Source organism: Amphiprion ocellaris, chromosome 6 (genome assembly GCF_022539595.1).
Source record: "Amphiprion ocellaris isolate individual 3 ecotype Okinawa chromosome 6, ASM2253959v1, whole genome shotgun sequence".
Taxonomy (NCBI): Eukaryota; Metazoa; Chordata; class Actinopteri; family Pomacentridae; genus Amphiprion; species Amphiprion ocellaris.
The window spans coordinates 1,051,257-1,074,569 of NC_072771.1; the positions used below are offsets into that span (position 1 = coordinate 1,051,257).

Below are 23,313 nucleotides of genomic sequence, written 5' to 3' on the forward strand. Positions count from 1 at the left end.
AAGATGATGGACTAAGATGCAACAATGGCATAAAAAGAAGCAACAATGACACAGATAAAGTAAAAAGAAGCATGAAATACTCATTTCTGTGCAAGTATTTATAGTTTTAAGGTATTATTCCATCAATAGACTACTTTCTGTACAAGTATTTAAAGTTTTCATGGTTTATTCCTTTCGAAGCAGCTTTTTTGGGGGGTTTAAAAGTTTATTTAATAGTTATTTTTTTTCCAGACTCTACTGGCTCCATGTTTTCTGTCCAACAACTGGTGTTGCCTTAGTCAACGAAAATTATGACAAAATATCGTCGTCAACGGACCTTTATTACTTGACGAAAACGAAACGAGACGAAACGTAAATGGTGGTTATGTGATGATAACTATAATAAAATATATAATACAATATTGCTGACGAATAAAAACGAGACAAAATTCGGTTTACAGAATAAAAACTCTGATGCTGAAATGCCTCTTCATTTTCGTTGACCAAAACGAAACGAGACGAAATTATTTCGTCTCGTTTCGTTTTCGTCAAGTAATAAAGGTCCGTTGACGACGATATTTCGTCATAATTTTCGTTGATGAAAGCAACACGACCAACAACCTTTAAATGAAAAACCAGAAACTCTTCCAACAGCAGCAGGTCGCTGTCTCTTTAAAAAGCCCCTCCCCTTCCCTCAGGACCCCCTTAGAGGGGCGGGCCTTCCTCACTCTGCCTCTCTCCTATTGGACGGCAGCCAGTCTGTCACGCTGCAGCAGGCTTTGATTGGCCGGGATACTGAGTTCCTGTGTTGATTCCAAGAAAGGCAGAGAGGAGTTTATAACGAGACAGAAAGAGACGATTCAGAGAGGAGGAGGTGACGATGATGAAGGGATGAAGACACCCAGCAGCAGGACTGTTATTCTGAACTGTGAGTACACTAACTCTGTTCACTTTGTTTCTCACTGCTGCCGCTCCCATGATGCATTGCAGAGGAAACACAGGATGTTCTCCCAGCTGGAAAACATGAAAACAAACTGCTGGAAGATTTCAAGAAACAAGTTCAGGTCTTCAGCAAACCGAGATGTGAAATAAGAACAGGCTGAACAGAGTAAGAGAGGCGAACCCGCTGAGCTCTGAGCACTTTCTGGGAGATTTCTGTCTCGTTTTAACCCACTGTGGTTCATTTCTAAAGTCCTGCAGCTCCGTGGAAGCAGAACATGAAGGAGAGAGAACTCAGAGACGTCTTCTGTCAGTAGGACTCAGTTAGAATGACAGGAAGAGACACAAACAGCACACAAAGATGCAAAAATGACGCTAAAAGATGCAAAAATGACACTAAAAGATGCAAAAATGAGACACAAAGAAGCAAAAATGACACAAATGATGCAAAAATGAGACACAAAGATGCAAAAATGACACAAATGATGCAAAAATGTCACAAAATGGTGCAAAAATGAGACTGTTAGAATGATGTAAAGCAGGAAAAGTTGTTGGTGTCCACAGGTGCTGCTACATTCTGTAAAAGTTTCCATGTTTCTAGCCTTTAAAAGTCCTGAGAGACGCTTTTATCTGCCTCGTTTTTATAGTTTTCTGCTGCATGTTGGTGATTTTATGTGTCTTGTTTAGTTGTTTTCTGTTTAGTTTCGTGTCTCTTAGGAACAGTTTTAGCTCCTCTCTGTTGTTTTGTCTCATTTCTGTTATTTTGTCTCGTCTTGGTCGTCATTTAGTCATTTTCTGTCCATTTCTGTTGTTTTCTGTCTTGTTTTGGTTGTTTTATGTGTGTTTTGGACAGTTCTCTGTCTTTGTTGTTGTCTTGTCTATGTTGTTTTTTTGTCTCTGTAGTGGTTTTATCTCCTCCTGTAGATGTTCTTCTATCTCCATGTTAACTCTCTACTCTGCTCATCAGCTTAGATGTTTCACCATGCTGGATGGATCTCCAGCAGCTTGCTCCTTGTGACTGTCTTCAACCTTTTCTTATCTCTGCTGCCTGACATCAGTTTCTAAAAATATATAAGAGTCCGATTTGTGTCAAGTTTCTCTCCTCCATGTCATTATAATCCTCAGACCTGAAGTTAGACACAGAATCCCTGGACTTCTCTTGGAGATGTTTGGAGAGGTTTGAAGATGTTTGAAGATGTTTGGAGATGTTTGAAGATGTTTGGAGATGTTTGAAGATGTTTGGAGATGTTTGAAGAGGTTTGAAGATGTTTGGAGATGCTTGAAGATGCTTGAAGGTGTTTGGAGATGATTGGAGATGTTTGGAGATGTTTAGAGATGTTTGAAGATGTTCGGAGATGCTTGAAGATGCTTGAAGATGTTTGGAGATGATTGGAGATGTTTGAAGAGGTTTGAAGATGTTTGGAGATGTTTGAAGATGTTTGAAGATATTTGGAGATGTTTGGAGATGCTTGAAGATGCTTGAAGATGTTTGGAGATGTTTGAAGAGGTTTGAAGATATTTGGAGGTAATTGAAGATGTTTGGAGATGTTTGAAGAGGTTTGAAGATATTTGGAGATGATTGAAGATGCTTGGAGATGTTTGAAGATGTTTGAAGATGTTTGGAGATGTTTGAAGAGGTTTGAAGATATTTGGAGATGATTGCAGATGCTTGGAGATGTTTGAAGATGTTTGAAGATATTTGGAGATGTTTGAAGATATTTGGAGATGCTTGAAGATATTTGGAGATGCTTGGAGATGTTTGAAGATGTTTGAAGAGGTTTGGAGATGCTTGGAGATGCTTGGAGTTGTTTGAAGATGTTTGGAGATGCTTGGAGATGTTTGAAGATGTTTGAAGATATTTGGAGATGATTATAATAATAATGGATTAGATTTATATAGCGCTTTTCAAGGCACTCAAAGCGCTTCACAATGAATCCATTATTCATTCACTCACACATTCTCACTCAGCGGTGGTAAACTACATTTGTAGCCACAGCTGCCCTGGGGCAGACTGACGGAAGCGTGGCTGACAATCTGCACCTACGGCCCCTCCGACCACCACCAGCATTCACACGCATTCATACTCCAGTGTGAGTAGCAGCACTGGAGGCCAGGTGGGTAAAGTGTCTTGCCCAAGGACACAACAGCACATGACTAGGACAGAGAGGGAATCGAAACGCCGACCTTTCGATCATTGGACGACCCGCTCTACCACCTGAGCCACAGCCGCCCCATGATTGAAGATGTTTGTAGATGCTTGGAGATGTTTGAAGATGTTTGGAGATGTTTGAAGATGTTTGAAGATGTTTGGAGATGTTTGAAGAGGTTTGAAGATATTTGGAGGTAATTGAAGATGTTTGGAGATGTTTGAAGATATTTGGAGATGTTTGGAGATGTCTGAAGATAACGCTGATATTCTCCTCTGAAACGTAGGAGCAGGTCCAGGTGACCTCCCGGCTGGTGGACAGGATGAGCGGGAAGCACAGCGAGCTGGAGGGTCGCCTCGACGACCTGCTGACACGCATCGCCATGGAGACGCAGGAGATCAAAGAGCTGGAGCAGCAGCTGACCGACGGTGAGACTTCTGACCAATCACAGAGCACCTCTCAGAATGGAGACATTCCATTGGCTGTTGGGCTGAACAGGAGACGGTCATGAAATGAGTTCTCCCTTCTGATCGTCTCGTTTTCCATTTGTCTCTTTGTCTCCGTCTTTTTGTGTCCTTTTCTATTTGTCTTCTTGTCTCCTTGTCTCTTTGTCTCTTCATCTCCTTGTATCTTTCTCTTTTCATCTCCTTGTCTTCTTGTGTCTTTGTCTCCTTTTCTATTTGTCTCTTTGTGTTCTTGTCTCTTTGTTTCCTTGTCTCTTTGTCTCCTTTTCTCTTTGTCTCTTCATCTCCTTGTATCTTTCCCTTTTCATCTCTTTGTCTTCTTGTATCTTTGTCTCCTTGTCTCCTTGTCTCTTTGTCTCTTTGTCTCCTCTGTTCCAGGTCAGATTTTGGCGAATGAAGCTCTGCAGAGAGATTTGGAGGAGGTGATGTGTGGACTTCAGGAGTATCTCAGAAGACTCAGACAGCAGGTACCAACTGTCCTCTCAGAGCTGTAGATGTAAACAACAACACAACAACAATAAATGGCAACAACAATAAACAACAACAAAGCAACACGAAACCTGAGACTTCCAGCAGACACAGCTCTCACAGCCGATTGAAATCCCAAACTCTTAACAGAACAGAGCAGGTTAACTGTGCAGCGTTGCCACGGTGATCCAGCTGTGCAGCTTCCATTGCCGTGGTGATCCAGCTGTGCAGCATCTGTTACCATGGTGTATCTTCTTTCAAGCCTTTACCTCCCTGATGACTCCTCTGTTTCAGGCTCTTCTCTCGAAGCAGCAGGTCGTCAGTCTGCAGGCTGAGAACCAGAGTCTGCAGCTGCACCTGGAGGACGCTCAGAGACACTGCAGGCAGCTGGAGGACTCGGCCAGGATGCACACACAGGTGAGAGCGTTCACCTGTTCACCAGGTACTTACGTCACCGAATCACAAACAGCTGACCATCCGTCTGTCCTCAGAACATGAGTGTCCAGCAGGGGGAGCTGTCTCTGCTGCAGAAGGAGGCCCAGACTCTCAGGGAGAGACAGGTGGAGAGCAGCAGGCAGCAGGCGGAGCTGGAGGCGGAGCTTCATCTGCTGAGGGAGGAGTTAAGCCGACAGGTGACACTGGGACAGATAAAGATTTCACTCAGAAGATCTGATCAAACGTCAGAATATGTGGTTCTTCATCTCCAGTAACTTTGTCAGTGATCAGAGTTCTACCTTCAGACTGGGAATATTTCCAGAGTTCCAGGTCCTTGAAGTCCATAGAGGAGAACGTCCCCCGGTAGAAAGTTCTAGAGTAGACCTACCGACAGCTGGAGAAAGTTCTAGAGTAGACCTACCGAAAACTGGAGAAAGTTCTAGAGTAGACCTACAGACACCTGTATGGTTGTCGGTAGGTCTACTCTAGAACTTTCTCCAGTTGTCAATAGGTCTACTCTAGAACTTTCTCCAGCTGTCAGTAGGTCTACTCTAGAACTTCCTCCAGGGGACGTTCTCCTTTCCTGCTTCCAGTCTTTAAGTTTAGTCTCACTTACAACATTCCAGGTCCTTGAAGTCCATAGAGGAGGGTCCAGATTTAGCACTTTTTAATGGACTTTTTCCATCATTTCTGAGCCTCAGAACTTCATCAGTCCAGCAGATAGAACCATGACATTTAGGAGGAGAAACATCTGAGTTCTGGAAAAACTGACACCAGATCAAGTTTAAATCCATCCAGGAGTCTCAGTCTGAACACTGGATCTGGTTTCTGTTCATTTCCTCTATAAGCAGCTGTGATCATCAGTATTATGGGATGTATCCTAGTGTGAACATTTTAATGTCTTAGAAACAATCATTGATTCCGCAGATGTGTTTCTGGTTTCTGATAATTCACCAGAGGAACCATTAAAACAGTCATTCTGGTTAAACTTTCATATCAGCATGTTGGTAGGTGGTTGGTCAGAACTATTAGAGACAATGGAAGAACAACCAGGACCATCTAGAGACAGGATTCACTCTGAGGAGAATTCATTCTCTAACATCTTTAAAGTGTAGAATTTAAGATTCTGTTGGTTGAAGGAACTAAAACTGAATCTGATCCTGTTTAGTTTCAGATTGAAGCTCTTCAGGCAGCTGCAGATAAAGAAAAACAAACTAGAGAGATCAGAGAGTCTCAGCTGCAGTCCACCATCGAGTCTCTGCAGGTCAGGAAACACACTACTACACACTACTACACACTCTGGTCAAACAAGCTCAGCTGCATCCAGAGAGTCATCATCAGATAAACACATACATCTGTGTAGATTCTCAGTCATCCAAGTCATGGTGATCGTACAAGCTTCAGTAGAAAGCAACTGGACTTCTCTGGGAGGTGAAATGTCTTCCAGAACCTACCAGAGAACCTACCAGATGACTGAGGATCTTTACAACATGCTAATCGTAGAGTAGAAACCAATGGTTGTTGACTTTGTTGACTTCTCTGGTTCTGAAAGACGTTTCACCTCTCTAAGAGGTGAAACATCTTCTAGAACCTAGAACCACAGGAGTCCAGTTGGTTTCTACTCTACAATTAGAATGTTGTAAAGATTCTCAGTCATCCAGGTCATGATGATCATAGGACTCCTCTGGTAGGAGGTGAAACGTGTTCTAGAACCTACCAGAGAAGTCCAGATCATGATCCATCATCATGGCCTGGATGACTGAGAATCTTTACAACATGCTAATCGAAGAGTAGAAACCAATGGTTGTTGACTTTGTTGACTTCTCTGGTAGGTTCTTGAAAATGTTTCACCTTCATCCAAGGTTCTTCTTCAGTTCTGACTGATGGGCTTCAACGGTTTACAGTGTGATAGAATGTCATAATGTGCTTTATATAAGGGAATGGTGAATTAATGAGGATCATCTGTAACCTTAAATCAGGGTAATCCATGTTGTGAACATTGTTGGAACTTGTGAATTCGGTCAGAGGTTACACCGATGCTTGGTGTTCTCGCATGCCAGGTGCTGAAGTAAGGTGTAGCCTGGGTTGATGGCGATGTGTGGATAACTTTTGTATGGATCTATGACCTGCCTACAGGTCAGGTTTCTGGTAAGCAGTGGATTTCTGGACAGTTCAGCATCCAGCAGAACACTCATTGAAGGATTCGTCCATCAGGAGACCAAAATTCCAGTTAACTGGATGGCGAGCCAGCCCATGCAAAAATTGAGAGACCAAGAGAAGGAGGATCGCTTCTGCAGAAGAATTACTGCGCTCATGGTGCGGTAGGACAGAAAGGACACATGCATACACCTGGACTGGGCCCCAACGACTGATCCTCTGACCACCCTCAAAAAGACTGGACTCAGACACTTCTATTTTTTTGTCATTGTGCGCACTTCATTATTTTTTTTTATTGTATTGTTGTAATGTTGTTGTTGTGCAGCTATCCTGCACTAATTGTCCTTATTACACCTATTTTGGCAAATCCATTTTGTTTGCGTCTCCTTACTGACGCTCAGACCTCAGGCTCCAAGCGCCCTAGCCTCTGATGCTGGTCCAACTCTAATATATTTATGGTTTTGATGCAACAAAGTTGTTACATTTGGAAATAGAAATACAGTCAAACACAGGTTTCTATGGAAACACAGTAAAAATATTCAGCTGCTAATAAATACTGACGGTTCTGTTATTATTCTGGTAATTCATGAGTTTTAACCTAAAAAAAATAAATATAGCAACTAAAACATCAATAAAACATCTTAATTCTGCTCTTTGTGTTTTTTCTCTTTAAAAAAAAAAAAAAGACAAAAATATGTGCAGTACCGATGAGAGTACAGTTAAAGTACTGGATCAATCAGCAGTATCAGTAAGAGTACTAGTGCTGTAGTAGTACTAATACTAGTACAGTAGTAGTACTCCTCTCTGCTGAGACTGAAATACACAATCTAACTTATGAAGCTGGTTTCTTTATTTTATTATTTGTTCAGAAAGCTGCAGACGAGCTGAACGAAGAATCTCTGAAGAACCAACAAACTGTGGAGGAGCTGGACCGGACCAGGACCAGAACCAGGACCAGGGCTGCAGATGGAGGCCGGTGGTGGTCCATACTTCCTGGACTCAGTGTGAGACTTTAATCTTTTAAACTCTCTGATGTCTGTGAGGATCAGCTGGTCCTCCTGGTTCTGGTTCTGTTGAAGACCAGAACCAGAATGGCAGCAAACTGCCTCTTTCAAAGATGAACCCGTCTTTCATGAAACCTGAACCTGGTGTGAAATAAATCTTGGTTTCTGTCTCAGGCTCCCAGTCTGGGGTCTCAGGGGACTCAGGACTCGGGTTTGGACCTGCAGCAGCTCGGTTCTCCTGACAGACCTCCTGCAGGTGGAGGCTGCTGGGTCCACCTGCCCCCGACACACCACGACTCAGGTAGACTCAGGTAGACTCGGGTAGACTTGGGTAATCTCAGGTAACATTCAGTGACTGTAACTGATCCTCCTGCAGAGGGAAGCAGCAGTGGAGGCAGCTGCTCCACACCAGGGACTCCTCCTCTTCCTCCTCCCCCAGCTGCAGGCTCCTCCCCTGGGCCTGCTGATGCTCAGACTCCCGTGGTAGGACCTGGCTGGCTGCTCTGTGGTTCCTACAGTCCACCAGCAGGAGGTGCTGCTGAACACCTGGACAAGGTCAGTCTGCAGGAAGACTTGATGGTCATTAATATACCTGCTGTTATATACACAGCTGTGTGTGTGTGTGTGTGTGTGTGTGTGTGTGTGTGTGTGTGTGTGTGTGTGTGTGTGTGTGTGTGTGTGTGTGTGTGTGTGTGTGTGTGTTTGTGTGTGTCAGCAGGGAGGTAGGTGTGTGTGTGAGTGTTTGCACACAGAAGCAGAGAAACTGGAGGAAGAGAAGAAGAAGCTGCGACTGCAAACCAAACAGCTGCGACACAAACTGAGGAGACACAGGTAACACACCTGAACCACACAGGTAACACATCTGAACCACAGGTAACACACCTGAAACCACAGGTACGCACCTGAACCACAGGGAACACACCTGAACCACACAGGTAACACACCTGAAACCACAGGTAACACACCTGAAACCACAGGTAACACACCTGAAACCACAGGTAACGCACCTGAACCACACAGGTCACACACCTGAACCACAGGTAACACACCTGAAACCACAGGTACGCACCTGAACCACACAGGTAACGCACCTGAAACCACAGGTACGCACCTGAGACACAGGTAACGCACCTGAGACACAGGTAACGCACCTGAGACACAGGTAACGCACCTGAAACACAGGTAACACACCTGAAACCACAGGTAACACACCTGAAACCACAGGTAACGCACCTGAACCACACAGGTCACACACCTGAACCACAGGTAACACACCTGAAACCACAGGTACGCACCTGAACCACACAGGTAACGCACCTGAAACCACAGGTACGCACCTGAGACACAGGTAACGCACCTGAGACACAGGTAACGCACCTGAGACACAGGTAACGCACCTGAAACACAGGTAACACACCTGAAACCACAGGTAACACACCTGAACCACACAGGTCACACACCTGAACCACAGGTAACACACCTGAAACCACAGGTACGCACCTGAACCACACAGGTAACGCACCTGAAACCACAGGTACGCACCTGAGACACAGGTAACGCACCTGAGACACAGGTAACGCACCTGAGACACAGGTAACGCACCTGAAACACAGGTAACACACCTGAAACCACAGGTAACACACCTGAACCACACAGGTCACACACCTGAACCACAGGTAACACACCTGAAACCACAGGTACGCACCTGAAACACAGGTAACACACCTGAAACCACAGGTAACACACCTGAACCACACAGGTCACACATCTGAACCACAGGTAACACACCTGAAACCACAGGTACGCACCTGAGACACAGGTAACGCACCTGAAACCACACTGGTAACACACTCATTGGCTCCCATATAATACAATATTGATTGTGTGTGTGTGTGTGTGTGTGTGTGTGTGTGTGTGTGTGTGTGTGTGTGTGTGTGTGTGTGTGTGTGTGTGTGTGTGTGTGTGTGTGTGTGTGTGTGTAGGAGTGTGATGCAGGTGTGTGATGAGGTCGAGTGTTTAGAGAAAACTCTGCTGAAGAGACGAACTGAACTCCGTCAGGCCGACAGGCTGCTGCTGGAGGCTCAGAGCTGCATAAACACCAGCAGAGAGCAGGTACACACACACTACTACACACCTGTAGAGGTACACACACACTACTACACACCTGTAGAGGTACACACACACTACTACACACCTGTAGAGGTACACACACACTACTACACACCTGTAGAGGTACACACACACTACTACACACCTGTAGAGGTACACACACACTACTACACACCTGTAGAGGTACACACACACTACTACACACCTGTAGAGTTCCTCCTTCAGTGTTTTTGTCTCTTCAGGTTTCAGAGGTTCAGCTGGAGGCCGACGTGCTGCAAGACGAAGCTCAGGAGAAACTCAGGTAGTAGAACCTCAGACAGTAGAACCTCAGGTGGTAGAACATCAAGTGGTAGAACTTCAGGTAGTAGAACCTCAGGTGGTAGAACATCAGGTGGTAGAACATCAAGTGGTAGAACCTCAGGCAATAGAACCTCAGGTAGGAGAACCTCAGGTGGTAGAACATCAGGTGGTAGAACATCAGGTAGTAGAACCTCAGGTAACAGAACCTCATTTGGTAGAACATCAGGTGGTAGAACTTCAGGCAATAGAACCTCAGGTAACAGAACCTCAGGTAACAGAAGCTCAGGTGGTAGAACCTCAGGCAATAGAACCTCAGGTGGTAGAACCTCAGATAGTAGAACCTCAGGTGGTAGAACATCAGGCAATAGAACCTCAGGTAACAGAACCTCAGGTAACAGAAGCTCAGGTGGTAGAACCTCAGGCAATAGAACCTCAGATAGTAGAACCTCAGATAGTAGAACCTCAGGTGGTAGAACATCAGGTGGTAGAACATCAGGTGGTAGAACCTCAGGCAACAGAACCTCAGGTAACAGAACCTCAGGCAATAGAACCTCAGATAGTAGAACCTCAGATAGTAGAACCTCAGGTGGTAGAACATCAGGTAGTAGAACCTCAGGTAACAGAACCTCATTTGGTAGAACATCAGGTGGTAGAACTTCAGGCAATAGAACCTCAGGTAACAGAACCTCAGGCAATAGAACCTCAGGTGGTAGAACCTCAGATAGTAGAACCTCAGGTGGTAGAACATCAGGCAATAGAACCTCAGGTAACAGAACCTCAGGTAACAGAAGCTCGGGTGGTAGAACCTCAGGCAATAGAACCTCAGATAGTAGAACCTCAGATAGTAGAACCTCAGATAGTAGAACCTCAGGTGGTAGAACATCAGGTGGTAGAACATCAGGTGGTAGAACCTCAGGCAACAGAACCTCAGGTAACAGAACCTCAGGTAACAGAACTTCAGGCAATAGAACCTCAGATAGTAGAACCTCAGATAGTAGAACCTCAGATAGTAGAACCTCAGGTGGTAGAACATCAGGTGGTAGAACTTCAGGCAATAGAACCTCAGGTAACAGAACCTCAGGTGGTAGAACCTCAGGTGTGTGTGTGGGGTTCTGACCTACAGGCGGCTCCAGCTGGAGGTGCAGCAGCTGAGGATGAGGAGGCAGCAGGAGCAGCAGAGGGTGAGGAAGATGGAGGAGGAGGCTGAGGCCGCTGCAGACAGGTGAGTGAACACCTGGACAGGTGAAATAGAACGTTCTGTTGATAAACTCCAGAACTGTGTGTTCTCTTTAGTTCTGGTACCTGCAGCTACAGGTTCTGCTGTGTGTTTGCAGACTGGCTGCGGTTCTGTCCGACTGTCTGGAGGCTCAGAGACATCTGGACTCTCTCAGTGCTCAGGTAAGCTCACCTGGTGACATCACAGTGTTACCTGTCTCCTTCTGAGATGCATTATAGAATGTTCTAGACATAGAGGAGTAGTTCCAATGTGTGTGTGTGTGTGTGTGTGTGTGTGTGTGTGTGTGTGTGTGTGTGTGTGTGTGTGTGTGTGTGTGTGTGTGTGTGTGTGTGTGTGTGTGTGTGTGTGTGTGTGTGTGTGTGTGTGTGTAGGAGCTGTTGAGTCGCAACAGGTGGATGGTCTCAGGTGTGAAAGAGGACGAACAGAAGCTGGACTCTCTGAGGACTGAACTGAGCCGACACCGAGCAGGTAGCTGAGACTCTGTGTTTATTAGTTTATGAAGATACAGAACGTCTGACTGGTTCTGGTTCTGGTCCGTTGAGCCTACAGGAGTATTAATAGAACATTGAGCTACAGGTGACTGATCAACATGTGTTTGTGTCCAGAACTGAAGAAGGTTCTGCAGGAGCAGCTGGTGGAGCAACAGCAGCTGGAGAACATGAAAACTGAACACACCCAGAACCTCCAGAAGCTCCACCAGAAGAAGAACCAGCTGGACAGGACCAAGGAGGAGCTGGACAGGACCAAGGAGGAGCTGGACAGGACCAAGGAGGAGCTGGACAGGACCAAGGAGGAGCTGGACAGGACCAAGGAGGAGCTGGACAGGACAGAGGAAGACTCGAACAGGAAGCAGGAGCAGCTGGACAGGAGGCAGGAGGCGATGGATCGACTGAGAGAAGATCTGGACGAGATGCAGGATGAAGTGGACAAACTGCAGCAGGAGGTGGAGACACGACTCAGAGACACAAAACAGCAGCAGACTGAACTACAGGTCAGTAGAGACTCCTGAGAACACCCCAACAGGATGTCCACTCTGTCTGACTGTAGGTTTCCATGGTAACTGTGTGTGAATTTCGGTTTCACATTAAATCCAGTCACCATGATTCAGAGTAACGGTGTTTTCATCCAGTCCTGTTGTGGACTCTCAGTGTTATGATTGACAGATGTGTTGTTGTGCGGCTGCTGTGTGTTGGACGAGGAGCTGATGTTGTTTTAATGTGCAGGAGGTCCAGCAGGAGCTGAGCAGGAGGAGGGAGGAGAGAGTGAACCTGCAGCAGCAGTGCAAACACCTGGAGGACCGACGGAGGCTCGCTGACAGGTAACATCCAGGTTCAGATATCAGGGAGGAACGTTAGAACCAATACGACTCATTCACTGTTTAATATCTGCTGATACACTTCAGGTATCGTACATCAGCTGTAGTTCCTCGTTGTTCCACCAGGTGGAGCCTCTTCCTGTTTAATACTGTAGAAACCAGAGCATTGTGGGAGTTTAGCTCCATGGTAAAGACTTCTTAGGAGGTTGATGACCTCCAACCAGAGCTGATCTAATAATGTAGCAGAGCTGCTTGTTGAATCTAAACCAGTGTGTGTTTTCTGTCTCAGTTTATTCCATCAGTTAACCAATTACTGACTGACAGAGATGCGCTTATTAAGAAAACTACCTCCAGCTTTCTGCCACAAACTGTGTGACTAATGAAGTAAAGAAAGAATCCAGCTGAATCTAAAACTGTCTTCTGATGAACAGAAAAAAACTGACAGGAATAAACATGCTGCTCTCATTTCCCTCTGATTCTAATTATCCTCTGAAGATACTTTAAAGATGCGTTTTAACTCCATGTGTCGACTCTGAACCTATCAGGAGTCTGGCAGCTGTGAAGGCGGAGCTTATTAAGCAGAGGGAGGAGCTTAGCCACGCCCAGCTCCTCAAACAGGAAGTGGTCAGAGATACAGCAGCTAGTCAGCAGCAGCTTAATGGTATGACATCATCACTGTATAATAAATATTATGTTAATATACTGCAGTACACAAGATAAAACTGTATTTATTAATACACGGCAGGACGCACAAGATAAAAACTAATTCTGATGTTTGTGCTGCAGAAAACTCTGAGTTCTTGTCTCTGCTCGGTGAACGAGTGGACGAGAGGAAGAAACAGCTGCAGACTCTGGAACAGGTAAACTCAGTGTGCAGGTGTGTGACTGTACACCTGTGTAACACAACATAAAGGTGTTTATGTGGCTGATGTGTAGGAGCTCAATGCGTCCAATCAGCAGCAGAGAACAGAACACCTGAAGGAGCTGGAGAGACAAATACGAGAAAAACAGGTAACACAACAGGTAACACAACAGGTAACACAACAGGTAACACAACAGGTAACACAACAGGTAACACAACAGGTTTAACACAACAGGTTTAACACAACAGGTTTAACACATACAGGTACAAAAACTGGTCTAAACTGACTTGAAACGGATCCAGAATGTCAGAAAACAGAAATCAAAGACCAGACAGTCCCAGCTGACAGTGACCTGGTGTCTCTCTGTGTTCTGATTGGAGGACGTTGAAGCTGCAGTGACTCAGGTGGAGGACAGGGGGCGTCGTCTGACCCAAAAGCAGCTGCAGCTCAACCAGCTCAGTCAGTAACTCTGACTTTGTTATTTCCTCTTTATTACCTGGAGACACTTTATCTATTAATGACTGATTGATTGGTTCTGTTTGATCAGGTGAGGAGCTCTGTCAGCGACAGAAACAGCTACTGCACCAGGAGGAGGAGCTAAAGGAACAGAGGGAGGAGCTAAAGCTGCAAGAGGAGGGACTAAAGAAGCAGCAGGAGGAGCTAAATGAACAGAGGGAGGAGCTACAACTGAAGGGGGAGTGTCTAACACAGGCATAGGAGAAGCTACAAAAGACACAGGAGGAGCTTTGCGTGAAAGAGGAGGGGCTTCAGAAGAAAGAGGAGGAGCTTCAGAAAAACCAGGTGACGAATCAGAAACAAATCGGCAGAAAAAAGTTTTCTCATTTTCAGCCAATTGTAGGTTTAGTAGAAAACTAATTCATATTTGAGCAGATCATGATGTGAATGTAGACCAGTGTGTTTCAAAGTGTGGGGCGGGTTAGAGGCATGACTGAGAGGAGAACATCCGTCTACGTGAAACGAATTAGCTGATCTGTTGTCATAGTTTAGCATGTCGTCCGAAGTGACACAAAAATGTCATAGTATAGCATGTCGTCCAAAATGTGAAAAAATGTCATAGTTTAGTATTTCGTTTCAAATGACACAAAAATGTCATAGTTTAGTATGTCGTCCAAAATGTGGAAAAAAACGTCATAGTTGAGTATGTCGTTCAAAAAATGAAAAAATCGTCATAGTTTAGTATGTCGTTTGAAATGACACAAAAATACTTTAGTATGTGATCCGAAATGACACAAAAACATCATAGTTTAGTATGTCGTCCGAAATGTGAAAAAAAATGTCATACTTTAGGTTTGCAATATTACCTCTAAATAGTTTATACAGGGGCTGCACAGTGGTGTAGTGGTTAGTACTTTCACCTTGCAGCTAGAAGATCCCTGGTTCACGTCCCGGCTTTCCCGGGATCTTTCTGCATGGAGTTTGCATGTTCTCGGCAGTAGCCGCTCACAGCTGCACTCAATCAAACCCCTGATTCCTCCCGGTGCCTCCAGTCCGGTGCGTCTCCCGGTGCGTCTCCCGGTGCGTCTCCCGGTGCGCAGCGTTCGGATCCAAGAAGCTCCGCGGCCTGACGCGCTCAGTCTCTCCTGAAGTTTGTGCATCTGGACTCGGTGACCTGCAGCAGCTCACGATGATCCCCAGAGTGGCTCAGAGCTTCCAGTCTCTGCGGAACAGCTGCGCTTTACCCGCAGCCGGGAAGCCGCTGTGGAGAGCGTGGACGCGGCAGGGAGGACTACCTGCAGCCAGCCGGTGAGTGGAGCCTGGAAACGTGGAGAAAAACAGTTTCTTTTCAGTATGTAGCAAAATGACCGCGTTCCCCCTGGAGGATCATATGATTACCAGACTCCAAGGGAGTGGTTTTTCTTCTTCAGAACTAGTTCCCATGTTCACTATTACGCAATCACGACCTGATTTTAGATTAGCGCCATTTTCAGCTATTTTTACGCACAAACTTTTCAACAGTGACAGAAGTATGTGCATAAAAAATGCTGCAAACTGCGGAAGGAAGGGGAGGAGAAAAAAAGGATGGACATAGTTGTTCCACTCTGGGTTGTTTGTGTTCAGATTGGGTCCACCTCTGGATAACTTCAGCAGCTTTCAGTTGTGATTCAGCGCTGCACAAAGTTTCATCTAAAATAAAAATGATTCACGTTTAAACAAAAGACTGAACTCAGCAGGATTCAGAGGTCACTTCAGGTCATCAGCAAGAAGGTTAGATTCACTCAAGAAGTGCACTTTTGGACGTTTTTGAGGTAGTTTCTGTCACACATTTCAAAGAGAAATCTAGTCTTTACTGCACTGCATTTATCAGTGAGTCATTAAGTTTTTCAGATTAAAGTTTTACTTTAAAAAGTACATTCTGATTCTGTAAAATGCAACACATCATTCAGCAGAGCCCTTACTTTCTGATTATAACGCATCTGTTTTCATTATTAATCTAAATTAATTTGCAATATTTGATTAAAACAAATGTTTGTGTTGTTTCACATTTATTTTGAAGCAAAAGGAGCAGCAGAATTTTAACACCAAGTTAATCTTATACATAAATATAAAGTTTGCATGGATCAAAATGACTCCTGAGTCAAAATTCCCAAGATTTCAAAGACTTTACATTTAGTTTTAGAATAACAAAGCTGCCATCTATTATCCTTTAATTTCCAAATAAATGCAACAAAGATGAGTAAAACAACCACAAGGAAAAGAAAAACGTGCCCAAAAATACGCAAAATGGCACCAAAGAGATGCAAAACAACCTCAGAATTTCTTTATATCTCTCCCATTAATCATCTCAGGTTAATCTTGTGACCCATCAGGAGATCTTGGCCCCTATGTTGAGATCCAAAGGTCTTAGGTCTGGCTGTATTTTGTAGATTAAGTAACCACACCTCGAGAAGTAAAATGCTGCGTCAGCACTGATGCTACCATTGCTAGAAGTCTAAAAAAGCTAACTTCAGAGTTCTTGTTCCTCCTTTGCCTCACATCGACATGCTTCTAACATGTATGTCTGAATTAATCCAGTATTTATGTAGATTCATTGGTGAGCCGGATTGTTTTCATGCCAACAACTTCTAAATTTACGACTTTAATACTCAGAGAAGAGTTTTTATTGGTTTAATCAACAACCTGAGAGCAATTTTAAGTTACAGTTTAAGTAAAATTATTCAGTATTTCTCAAAAAAGAATAAAAGAATAGTGATAGAACACATTTACACATCAGAACTTCTTCTAATCTCACCCATTAATCATCTCACCAGCTCTAAGATTTATCTTGTGACCCCTCCAGAGACCTTGACCCCTATGTTGACAACCAAAGGTTGTAAATTGTATTTTATCTTGTCGATTAAGTAACCAGACCTGGAGCAGTAAAGTGCTGCGTCAGCACCAATGCATCCGTATAAAGACCTAACTTCAGGACTTCTTAAAGGATGTCAGTTGTTTTTCCACCTTCGCCTGCCAACATGTTTTTTTTTCTTGGCTCGTTGGTCTTGTTTGATATCAGAGAGAAGCCGGACATGTGTGAGCAGAGCAGGGCAAAGGTCTGCAGCTCCAACCACAGCAGGAACCTACATTTACAGCTCATTCAGTCCTAAGGAGGACTGCACTGGTGCTGGTTTAGACCACATCCCCCTTTGGGCCCCAAACCTTGGAGATGTCAGACCCTCTGAGGCCCCTCAGAAGCTCCAGGTTCTCTGGAAGTCACGTAGTTTGAAACACCTCAATCACAAACAGAAAAGATGATAAGGTTCCTACAGCTGGAATTATAAACTGACAGTAGAACCATGTGTCAAAATGTGGTTTTAACTCTAGAAAATAAGACAAAATGAAGCTAAAAACACATCCAATAAGGTCTAATCCTGCTGTATCCTCCTAGAGCATCAAGGAACTGTTGTTTAAAGGCCTAGCTGACATTTTATTTTGAAATTTTGAGTTCTATGATAATTGTGTACATTTGCAATATTTCAAGTATTCTAATTCTTCATTTTAGTCCAATAGAATAAAGTGATTTTTGAAAAAATATTACTATTTCAAGCTTAGATTTGTTTAATTTTCTTGACAAAACCGAAAACCACACGATACGCTCAAGAAAGATAAAAATCTGACATTTTTGAAAATGTTTTTACTATTTTTGGGTCTGACAACTTCCCAAAATTCAAGTTTACATATTTGTCTTGTTTTGCTCCAAAAACAAAAGATATTCAGTTTCCTGGGATAGAAGACGAAGAAAACCAGAAAACATTTCCGTTTGTGAGGCTGGAATGGGAGTATTTTGGGCTTTGTTTTGCTTAAATGTTTAAATAAACGTCTCCTACATTCGATGCAGGTAAATGTCTCTGTACGTCACACTAAACTGGAGTTTTACACTGATTTCTGTGGTGTTAGGATTTTATTTTTTATCTCACAAAGGCACTACTAACTGAACACTGAAATTTGATAGGATTGGATAAATCATGTCCCAGAGATATGGACGTATCTGTGCACCAACTAATGGGAGAACTGAGTCTAAACCACGGTTATCCCCACCTTTAGCCAATCACATTTCAATATTTGAATTAGATGTTTATATCTATGACCTATCACACAATACTAGACTGTATAAAATGTTGTGTTCACTTTTGATTTTATCCTTTTCTGGGAGGCTGTTCCAAACAGAAAAGGTTCTTGTACAAGATTCTTTTGGGACGCTGATATTTAGAAAATAAACAGCTTAATTGGAGAGAAGTAGTTTGTCTTCTATCTCAGCAAACAAACACATTCAAGAGTGGCCACTAGGGTGATGACTTTTTTACAACCTCATATCCCTGTATCATAATTTGATGAACTTTTATTAAAGATTAGATAAAATCTTACTTTTAAGGTGATTTGATAAAAAAAACCTCACGCACAAAATGATTTTAAAAATTTTAATTATCAGCTTTTTGGCCAGAATTTATCAACTTCAAAACAACTACCAACACTTAGATTATCTTTTAAGGCATTGAATCATTTACTTTTCTATGGTTGGTGCATTTGGTACTGTTTGTGAATGCTTCTTTGGGCTTAACGAATTTAGTCCCATTGATAGTAATAGTGATTTTTTCAAAGTGGTTTGTGCGTGACCTTTTTCAATATTTCAACAGAATAAATGTCATTTTAATCATTAATAGGCAAAAGTTCATTCATTAGTGCTACAGGAAATAATTTTTGAGAAAAAAAAGTCAAAAAGTCATCACCCTAGTGGCCACGTTTCCAAAAGTGTTGCAGCAATGATTTGGCTGCCAGAGCTGAAAAGAGAAGAACTATAGAGCCAGAAAAGGCAACGGCAACCAGGAGGACGGTGGAGAATATGGAGGAAAAACAATTTTTTTTGTTTCTAGCATATTGAAAGGTCTAATTTCTTTCCTAAAAACATTTTTCGTGTTGTTTCAGATATTTTTGAGTCAAATTTTGTACATTTTTTTTGTCACTAATCGCTGAACAGAAGCGCACAGATTTTATTTTATTTTTAAATCAGTCCGGTTGCCCCACTGTGCATATTTTTGGATCTCTGCATGGTATAGAACAGCCAGTAGTTTAGTCCAAAAAGTTCCTGAAAAGTTCCAGAGTATGTCGTTTCTTTTTCCCTACATTTTTTAAAGTTTGAAATCACAATGCAAGCTCAGAGGTTTGTTCAATATCACTAAAAATCTCTTTAATACTTAAAAACATACTGAGGAATAATGTTCAGTTGCATTTTTGTATGTTTGCTGAACTATAGCACTCTTTTGAACAATATTAAAGATATTAATGTAAGTTTTAGAGACAGGTTTTGTGTATTTTTGGCAAATTGAAATATTTGTCTGACCTTAGACACTAATGCCAAGGTCCTTTAATTTAAATTTTTTTAAAAAAAGATGTGTGGGAAAGTAATAGTCGTAGGAAAGAAGGAAGGTTGGTTGTGTAAAATTTTCTCTCAGACTTAATGGAAGGTTCCAAGTCATCAAATGAACAGTTAATATACATTGTGATGAATGTAATGACCTTAATTAGGCTATTTCAGATTTTTACCAATTACTGAGTACATTGAAGTAAATAGGCATCCAACTAGAGCTGTGTTTGTTATGTTATTCATCCGTGTAATGTGCCATTTTCATTTCTTTTTAATGAATAATCAGTTAGTATTTTGATATACAGCGTGGTTTGTGCCACTTCAACTGTCCAAATGCAGAGTACCCAATTACTTTCATGGAAAGAAAAAGAATAAATAGTATTAGTTATTCATGTTTAGGAACTTTTAATTTACAAAAATGACTTTTACTCTTTAAATGCTGTATTGTCTACACCTGGTTTTAACATGTAATCTGGATACTCACATTTGATCAATGGTTATCACTCTTATTGTGCTTCTTCCTATCTGGATTTATGTGCAGTTTGGCTAGTTGCAGTATAAAAAAATGAGTTATGTAGGGCTGGTACATCTCAGATCAGTATAATCCTGATATACATTACCATTCAAAAGTTTGGGGTCACTTAGAAATGTCCTAATTTTTGAAAGGTGGCATTTGTTTGCTGATGGTTCTTGACACAACATACAGTATATGTAGAGCTGTGTGCATTAATATAGTAGTGAAAAGAAATGTTTTCACTGAACTACCCAAGTGGACGCCTGTAAATTTAAAATATTAGAGGACCCACGATAGAGCCTTGAGGAACTCCACAACTCAAAACAGCTACACCTCTGTTGGGACTCACTTCCATGTGCATATTATAACTGTACTGTAGTTTTTCCTCATTCAAACCTCTACTCTATCCTCTCAAATGTAGAACTATGTTTGTATTTAACGTCATCTAACTGCTGTTTTCCTTTCAGTGGCATCCATGTGGACTGTCCGCCCATCAACCCGACTCTCACCAGCAGCTATGTCCACGGAACGTCGTCCATGCCGCTGCAGCAGGCCACAGTGGCAGAAGCCCTGCTGAAGTCCGTGGAGCTCCATCCTGACAAGGAGGCGATGGTTTTTAAAGAGGACGGGCTCCGCAAGACGTTTGCAGAGTTTTATCAAGATATGAGTCATTTTCAAGTATATTAGGTTAGGTTGATGAACCGGAAACAATGAGGCCGAAAAACACCTCACAACCAGCTGATGGGTTTTAAAAACATTTGGTTTTGAGGAATGGACGTAACAACCCAATTTATTAAAGCCAGAAATTGTAACAGCAGAAGAAATGTTGGATTTTGAACTTCACGACAGCCCGTGATGTGTGGTTCAATCCAGAAATTTAACTAAATCTAACCACAAAGTCGCAATATTTCATCAGTATCTCTTTATGCTACGTCTGTTATTAAAAAAAAATCCAACATAAACTGCTCCAAGTACATCCCAAATATCAACACTTCTGCAATGCAAACCCAGTATTGATACAGCTGAGACCAACAGCTGTGGATTGAACTGCAGGCTGTGTTTACTTTGCAGATAAGAGATGAGACTGGAAATAATTTGAAAGAGATGTCTGTGTAGTTTCTCATTCATCCAGGTCATGGTTATCCAAAGTTGTTTAAATCAATCCAACTGGACTTTAAGAAGGTTCCTTGAAGACGTTCCACCTCTCATCCAAGAGGCTTCTTCAGTTCTGGTGGTGGTTGATGTTGCCTCAGCTTATAACCTCTGTGAGGTGTGGTCAGTGTTATTCACATTCTGACGACCATTGCCAAGGCCCACCTGGCTCCTCAACGATGGTCGTTGGGAGCCAGGGAGTGACAAAGGGGGTCGCTTGAAATGCATCTGTTTTTTGCATCTCTTTGCATCCATTTTGCATCATGAGGTATTTCTTCTTGCTGTCTTTTTGTGTGTCGAAGCTTTGCTTTTCTCTTTAAATACTCTTATGTATTTCTTTTTTGCCCATCTCTGGACAGTTTGCATCTTTTTTTTTAGTCATGGTGAGTGTTTTTCTGCATATTTTGCATCTGTTTTGCATCTAGTAATGTGTCCTCTTTCTGTCCTTTTACAAATATAGCTGTACTTTTTGATTGTTTTATGTATCTTGGAGATGTTTTAAATTTTTGCAGTGAATTAGCATCAATTTTGCATCTTTCTTGTCCTCTTGTATCTCTTTGTGGTTGATTTGAGCCTTTGTGGTTGTTTTGCATGTCTTTGCATTTGTTTTAGATCTAGTTCTGTGTCTCCTTGTCTTTTTGTGTGTCTTAGCAGTGCTTTTTTCTTTATGATCTGTTTTTTTTTGTCCGCTCTGTCCATCTCTGGTCAGTTTGCATCTCTTGCTGGTCATTTTGAGGCTCTTTGTGGTTGCTTTGAATTTAATTTCCATCCTTTATTTTTATTGGCTTGGGTCTCTTTGCGACTGTTTTGCATCTAGTTGCAGTTTTTTTGTGCATCTTGGCAGCATTGTTTTCTTTTTTTGTGCAGTGAATTGGCATCAATTTTGCATTTTTCTGGTCCATTTGTATCTCTTTGTGGTTGATTTGAGCCTTTGTGGTTGTTTTGCATGTCTTTGCATGTATTTTTTCATCTAGTTCTGTGTCTCCTTGCTGTCTTTTTGTGTGCCTTAGCAGTGCTTTTATCTTTATGTCCTTTGATCTGTTTCTTTTTGTCAGTTCTGTCCATCTCTGGGCAGTTTGCATCTCTTTCTGGTCATTTTGAGTGGGTTTTTTTCATGGTTTGCAGCTGTTTTGCATGTAGTAGTGGTTCTTCTGCATCTGCTTTCTGTCCTTTTTCATCTCTTCTGCATCTTTTTGATTCTCTTTTTAGCTGGTTGCCTGTTTTCTGCCGTCTTGTGTCTCTTTGTGATCGTTTTAATGACTTTTGGCACCTGTGCCTGTTTGGTAATCCATCCATGTGTAAAATGGATGTTTGGAAGAGCAATAACTCAGGTCACTTGTTCCTTCATCTCTAAACACATGCAGTAATGTTTAATATTTAATCGCTGTCCACAGATAATGTAGGTATTCATTCATCACACCCAAACAGCTGCAGGGAAGACAGAATTGTGACACAATTAATCTCTAACTGTTGATGCTGTGTTTATGTAAGTGGTGGTGCTACAGATCAACGGGTCACTGCAGCTTTTTCTAGACCATTTTCACAGCAAACATCAGGACCTGTTACAGCTGCAGTGACAAAGTCTACTTGGACAGCCGGCTGTGTGTTCAATTCCATAAACTATGACCCAGTTACCTCTCAGTCACTTTGGAGTCACTGTGATATCAGCAATCGGTGACTTTAACCTGACAGAGTTTAATCAAACCGCACTCAGATAGCAGGCTGTTTTATTGCTGATATTTACATATTAATGCATTTTTACAACATTAAAGAAAATTGAAATGTTACTTATTAAGAAGCTTACTGGAAGCATAGAAGGAAGAAAAGGAGAGAATGTGGCTGAAGACTTGGTGTCAAAATTGTATAAAATGATGTGAATTAAATGTCAGTTGTAAGATTTCGTAATTTATATTTGTGAAGTTTAAAATGTCTCTCCGCCAGTTATAACTGTAAGATTATTAAATATTGTTTCTCCACCAATATATAAAATGTAGGATAAATGTTTGCTCAAATGGGGTTAAGGTTTTTATGCAGAATTATTACATAGTCTACCTGATATTTAGGTTAGACAAATCTAATAATGCAGCATATGAAGCACATCTTGTTACGCCGTTGAGAAGAGCTTCAGGAATTGTACAGGGAATTATTTTTTCTTGAGAGGTTATGCATTGTAACAACAATAACACACATTAAGACGAACAACGACACAAAACAAATAAGATGGTGAAATGTGAATGACGGAAAAAGGAAGGAAGAGAACACAATATTTTAACGTAATATTGGGATTATTATTACGTTTGAAATATGGTGTTCTGAGGGGAAGGGATAAAGAGAGCACACCTGAAAGCAGCCCTCAATTTGATAGTAGGC

The 23,313-nt window shown here is 42.4% G+C and overlaps 1 protein-coding gene across 10 annotated transcripts; it reads left to right on the forward strand.

The window, feature by feature from the left end:
- The first annotated feature begins 768 nt into the window (after positions 1–768).
- cntrl (centriolin) lies at positions 769–22,843 on the forward strand. 10 transcript variants are annotated; one of them, XM_055011308.1, is made up of 25 exons: positions 856–907; positions 2,044–3,261; positions 3,352–3,493; positions 3,908–3,996; positions 4,292–4,414; positions 4,489–4,642; positions 5,599–5,696; positions 7,459–7,593; positions 7,768–7,894; positions 7,970–8,148; positions 8,309–8,424; positions 9,576–9,705; positions 9,945–10,003; positions 11,126–11,224; positions 11,337–11,400; positions 11,611–11,707; positions 11,845–12,230; positions 12,463–12,557; positions 13,100–13,215; positions 13,341–13,414; positions 13,491–13,565; positions 13,798–13,876; positions 13,965–14,218; positions 14,926–15,181; positions 20,259–22,843. In XM_055011308.1, the coding sequence occupies exons 3-23, from the start codon at positions 3,388–3,390 to the stop codon at positions 14,132–14,134; spliced, it is 2,571 nt and encodes an 856-aa protein (XP_054867283.1). In that variant the 5' UTR covers positions 856–907; positions 2,044–3,261; positions 3,352–3,387; the 3' UTR covers positions 14,135–14,218; positions 14,926–15,181; positions 20,259–22,843. The 10 variants fall into 10 exon arrangements, with proteins under 10 accessions (XP_054867282.1, XP_054867283.1, XP_054867281.1 ...); XM_055011307.1 differs by lacking the exon at positions 2,044–3,261 and having other exon boundaries at positions 769–907; XM_055011306.1 differs by lacking the exon at positions 856–907 and having other exon boundaries at positions 914–3,261.
- Positions 22,844–23,313: the final 470 nt, after the last annotated feature.